This window comes from Octopus bimaculoides, chromosome 10 (genome assembly GCF_001194135.2).
Source record: "Octopus bimaculoides isolate UCB-OBI-ISO-001 chromosome 10, ASM119413v2, whole genome shotgun sequence".
Lineage (NCBI taxonomy): Eukaryota > Metazoa > Mollusca > Cephalopoda > Octopoda > Octopodidae > Octopus > Octopus bimaculoides.
In genome coordinates this window covers 81,979,721-81,986,211 of record NC_068990.1, presented here as the reverse complement: position 1 = coordinate 81,986,211, position 6,491 = coordinate 81,979,721, and the positions used below count along the sequence as shown (strand labels likewise).

Genomic DNA, 6,491 nt, shown 5'->3' with positions numbered 1-6,491 from the left:
ATATATATGCATTATTTGCAAAATAAGAGTAAAATGATAATGATACTACCACTACTACTGTAGCTAATAGTAAGTGAAAATAAAATAAAATAAAAGGCAGTAGGATAAATATAGAAAGACTACCTAAATACAGAGGTTAAGAAATGATAATAATGATATGGGTGGTATAGTGGTGGTAATAATAGTAACAAAAAAAAGAGAAGAAAATAAATAAAAAGGGCATATGATGGAGAATGAAAGCAGAAGGTGCAAAGGGGGGTATGGACCCTGAATTTCTGGAGGTGGAAAAAAAAAAAAGCCTCTATTTAATGAAACAGAAGCATTGTTTTATTCTGTCTTTTAGAAGAAAGATAATGGGGATTACAATTGATATTGAAATATACTAACTGGTAATGGAAGGTTAGGGCCAAAGAAATGGATGTGACAATATGGCATTTGCATTATAATTTAATTTCTCTATGTGTATGTATTGTGTCCATGGTGAAGAGATCCAACTGGAATCACAGAAAATGACATACTTTTGCCAAAATTATTCAAGGGCAAAAAGAGGGTAAAACAACCGATTTGAACATTATTATAATAATGTATATTTAAATAACCAATCTGATAAAACTAATGTATTTGTAAAAATAAATAAATAAAATAAACCACTTTTATTACCCTGAGACTATATCATCAAGTAATCAAAACTGTATGGTTTTAAAACATTATTTAATTTTTTTAAAATCAGTTCTTAAATCTATTAACACTTCTGGCAGTAATCAGGCAATTAGGTTTAATGAGATGAGATACCTTCAAAACACATCAATAATTCATTACCTATATTTTCAGTTAAACACTTTGGGGCAAACATTTAGTTCAGTTCTCATTAAACTGAGAACCCTATTTATTTAAATAAATTATATATCTACCCTAAGAGCCTCCTATAATTCTAAGATTTAAAAAAAAAAGCCTTTTCTTTCTTCAAGCCATGTTCATAAGAGTTATTCTAAGCGTTAAGAATTATTGTTTATATTTAGTTTGATATTCTACATAATTTGAACATGATTTAATTCCTAATTTCTACCAAATAAATACCATTGAAACATTTTAAATTCGATCTGTTTTCCTTTTTTGTTTTCTTTTTTCAATTTTCTTTTTCCTCTGCTTGTTAATACATCTATAATTGCAAATACAATACATGGATGATCCAATAACTCCATATTTTGTTCCAAACAAAACAAAATATAGCATTTTCCTTTCTTTCTCTTTTAAAATAGCTGATAGCACTTGGTGGAACAAAAAAAATTGAAATCTCTCCCACCCCATCACCAAATACCTGTAGAGAAACATTAGTTAAAGAACTGAAATAAAAGCAAAACAAAATAGATTATATATGTTTATCAGGAATGGTGTTCGTTTTATACAGCAAATAAACCCTGAAAAGCAAGGAGATTCAATGATAATCTTCGAAACACCTGAGAAGAAAATGGAAAATTTTAACAGAAATACATAAAATAGCAGTCTTTGAATATTTTGAATAAAGAAAATTAATAGGAACTTACCGAACTGAGGTGTTCGAACTTGAATTGTTGGGGTACGTGCTCCTTCTCCACGTAATGATTTAGCTGATACTTGAACGTGGTATACTGTATCGGGTGTAAGATCAACTAAACGGTAACTTACTACAGGTGGTTTAATACTTATGTGAACATTCTGGCGGTAGTGGGAATCATTATAATATAGCTCGTAGCTCTCGATATTATCCATTGCATCTGGTCGATCCCAAGTCACATGAACAGTATTAGCAGACTCAGCAAGAGCCTGAAGATTTTTCGGCTGTTGGGGGACTATAACAAAGAATGTAAAATAAAAAGAAAAAAAAGCAGAAAATAATGATTAGATAATTGTAATTTTTTAAAGATGATTTTGCTGTTGAAAAGACAAATATTATGACATAACTATGAATTATTGAGAAATTACATAAGTCCACAGCATCTTTCTATTTATGAGTGTACCCTAAACTTTGGTGCCAATTGAGAAGCTAAATAATCAGGATTTATCAACCAAGAGAAAATGTTGACAATACTTGTTTGGTGTAGTCATGTATTAAATGTTCAGCAACTGAATGTGTGACTAATTCACACACAAGTCATCAATGTTTACAGCTAAGATGAACACCAAAGAGTCAGATAATTCTAAACTATTTCCCTGTCTATAGACAGGGAAATGGAACACAGCACAAATGGAACTAAACGATCATACTATAATTATTTAAATCATAATAAATCTTATATGGATTACTATAATTATTTCATTCAGCTAAGCTAGATAAATACTCCTAATATTAAAACGAAACAAAAAAGACATTAAGCCAAGCTATCTAAGGATTTGTGTGTATGTAAGAGAGAAAGTTTAAAAAAAAAAACGAGGATAAAAGAGAGGAAAAAGGAAATGAGAAAGAAGAAAAAAGGAAACTGCAGCTAGATGTAAATAAATATACGAGAAGTTGTCTATTATCTAAATGTCTAGACTTCTAAAAAAGGTTTATTCTTTTCAATTATTTATTTCAAGCTCGAAATTATGTCATAATTCTACTAAACAGTTTTAATAAAAGCAGAAAATTTATCTTTTTAAAGTGTCAAAAGATAATTATCTTGTAAATATCCAGATTCAGTATTTCTATAAATACATATATTCAAAGATATAAAAGAATAAAAAAAACTTTTGACATCTTTGATAATAGGTAAAAAAAAAAAAAAAAAAAAAAAGCTTGATGTAATAAGAAACTACATTTAATGTACTCTTCTTAATTATTAAGACATCACTTATCAATTTTAATCATTTATGCATATTAACTGTTCCCTAAAGAGATATGATGAGTTTTCCTATATTCAGTGATGAATTTCACTTGTTAGTTACAAAGTTTGCCTCATAAAAGTTTTTATACCAAGATAATTCAGCAGCAGAACTGACTTATCCACATAGAGATCAACAAACTAATTACTAATCTACTTTTATTTGTTCATTATTTTCCCTTATGTCTTTTTCTGCCATAGAAAGGCAGATTCTATGACATTTATGCATTAGTGGGAAAAAGAGGGAAAGTTATCCTCAGACTAGAGCCCCTATACTTGCATTAAATATTTTCATATATTAAAGGATTTTTCCCTCATACTATTATTACTGTAGAAATTTGCAAAAGGACACTTAATAAGCTTTTTTCACCATAACCTGCCCGAAGTCTTCAACTTAATCACTCATCTCAGTCAGATTTTGGTTCTGTACTCAGTAAATACAGTAGATATATTTGAATAGTTGTGCTGTTGAGTAAGAGCATTTAGACCGTCTTCATATTATCATCAACATCATTACTAACATTATAATAATACTGTATATAAAAACTGTTACTATAGCAATAGTATGGCTTCTAATGGACTAAAAGGCCTCTGTGGAATTAAAAGGCTCAAATTGTTTGCATGGAAACTGAAATAACACTGATGTATGAGGAACTAAAGGATAGCCAACTTCTGGAGGTCATTGCAGATGAAGGTTGTTGAATAAGTCTGATATCAAGCATTTATTTATCATCTCCCAGCTAAAGGCACCCAATGGCTATCTGGTGGTGTAAACCGAGCAATGGGATAAATCTGCCATACAAAGGGCTTCCACAGGGCTTCCATTTATCTTATTTTACTCACAAGGCCTTGGGTTGATTTGGCCATCAAAAAATATAATACATAAATAAGTAAATAATAATAATTTCAAGTTTTGGTACAAGGCCAGCAATTTTGGGGTAGAGGGTAAGTTGATTACATTAACCCCAGTCCTCAACTGCTACTTATTTTATTGACCCTGGAAGTATGAAGGGCAAAGTCAACCTCGACAGAATTTGAACTCAGAATATAAATTTGGATGAAATGAGTAATAATAATGATAATATTAATATTACAGTATAAGAAAAAGAATCCAAGGAAATTAATGATGGACACTGCTATCATACTGAAACAACAAGTCACATCAGATGTTATAATTTGGAGAATTCTGCACCCTAAAAGAGGATAAAACCACTGAACTACACTGATGCCATTGGTAGAAACGTACAATGTGAAATTAAGGACCTCACAAAACTAACAAGGAAAATCCTAGTACATCTTGGTTGCAGTTCCTTAAAGAAGAAAATACACAAAGCAATTAAGTCCACCACGAAAACTTATTTTATTTATGAAGATAATTTATAGTTGATTTACTTTTAATTCTATTGCACAGTAACAAGCAATCTGTTCAAGATATGGAGAGCCATTCTTGAATTCTTTTAAGATAATTTAGACATTTGTGCATCATCCATCTTGGCTTACCTACCAAATATTCAAACAACTACTAGTCCCTTAAAACTTTTATTAATTTATATTTTAAGCTAAAATTTGGTTAATTCTAAACAAACTGCAGATACTGGAAATGAAATTAGACAAAATTAATAAAACTAACTATTGCTAATGCTGAGCTATTACAATAAAATAATTGATAATAGCAAAATTGCTCAGGTACAATACAGCAACACTATACACTATAGATACAATGTTAGTTTATATGTACAATTCTTCATTTTCTCCTCCAATTTCATTTGCTGTTAAAGATATCATTCATTCACAATGAACTTCTTTAGCTATTTAATAATAATAATAATAATTTAAAACATGTTTTTTTAATGGAACATTAGTAGATGCTGTGGAAAATCATAGATGCATTCTTCTAAATAATGATAATAATTAAAGTAAAATGATAATAATAATGAATCAATCAATGAATGAATATAAAAAGATACATTGATGAAACATGTCTTCATAATATTTTAACAATATTTCATTCAATGTTATCTGATTCTTCAAAACTACAATTTAATGTTTCCATGGGAATGTTTTGAATTTAACCAAAATTTCTCTCAACTACTGTGAGATTTTATATATTTATACCTTCATTTTTTTAATCATATAATTATTATGCAAGATTTTGTTTCATCAAAGTAGTAATAAACTATCAATGGCTGTTCTAACAAAAACAAAGGAACAAGTGACATCTCAGTGAAAACAAAATATAAAATGTACCACGTTTTGCTTTTTATCCCTTTCTACTTTCATCAAAAGGAGAAAAATATATTTTTCCTCACTCTGCTGGATAAGTGCAATATAGAGAGTTATATATAAATGGATGAATGCCACTTTATCCAGCTTCTTCTAATGGTAAACACTCAACTAAAATATTAGCATTTTGATAAAGTGTAATAATTATAAAAAATCATGACAATGTTCTTTACCAGACCCTACAGGATAATTTCTATAGCAAAACCTTGAGAAAGGTTTCTTTCTGTACAAGAAGAAAAAATGTGACTAAACAAAGAATAGAGAAATACTGTGAGTCTCCTGAGATGTGTTACACAAGAACAGAAATTGTACATTCACACACTTATCATAGTACATGATGGTACATACCCACACATACACATACATAATATAATTCAGTATTTCTTGTACACAGAGGTAATGGGGGAGTTGAATGTTCCTTTCAGAAAGCAACTAATCAATCAAAAGACACACACATACACACACACTGCTCCATTTTTACTTTTTTACTTAACTCAAGTATCGTGGATATCCTACTTAACCATGAATTGTGGCCATTATTACATACATACATATATATATATATATATATATATATATATATATATATATATATATATATATATACTTATGCAAGTTATGATATTGGACACAAGCATCTCATAGTGGGGCAAAGGAAATATAACTTGGAGATGATTTGGTACTTCTAATATGGATTAACAGCTTAACCATACAGGATGAATATTAAAATCAAACAACACTCTGCTCTTCCAAGAATGCTAACATAGCCTTATTCTTGAATTTAGTCCACTATTTATTTGAGATTTATTTTAACTAATATTTGAAAAGAGATGAAAATAAAACAAAACAGTATATCCTAGTCAATACAAAAATTCATTTGCATATGTTGTTGTTGTTATTATTATTATTATTATTATTATTATTAAATAGTCTAAACAAAGCAGCATTTTTACTTTTATTTTATTTACTTTGTCTTCTTTTGATAGAGACTATCATACTTTATGAAAAGGCTACTTTTAATGTTTGAAACTATCTCCGTCATAAATATATATACATATATACACACATACTTTGAATTATTGTTGTTGTCTTGAACAGATGCAAAAGAAATATTAGTTCAGCTTTGAAATAGTAATTTTTTTTTTAAGAAGATGTAAAAAATTTTGCAATTTGGAATATGCCGCCTACTTGATAAGCTAACCCTCTCAATTTAACTAAATTTTCCGCTCTACACCCAAGACATCAAATAAAAAAAATAATAAATAAAGTATGAAAATACCTACTAGAATGAAAACATATATATAATATATATATATATATATATATATATATATATACATATATATATACATATATAAACATATATATATG

The 6,491-nt window shown here is 28.7% G+C and overlaps 1 protein-coding gene across 9 annotated transcripts in view; it reads right to left on the bottom strand.

Annotated features, from left to right (window-relative positions):
* The window catches only part of LOC106871599 (tyrosine-protein phosphatase Lar), a 586,729-nt gene that overhangs the window by 45,359 nt on the left and 534,879 nt on the right, over window positions 1-6,491 (bottom strand). For all 9 annotated transcript variants that reach the window (XM_052971329.1, XM_052971328.1, XM_052971334.1 and 6 more), the window contains one exon: window positions 1,545-1,829. In XM_052971329.1, coding sequence (XP_052827289.1) covers window positions 1,545-1,829 — 285 coding nt within the window. The remainder of the gene's footprint in view (window positions 1-1,544; window positions 1,830-6,491) is intronic.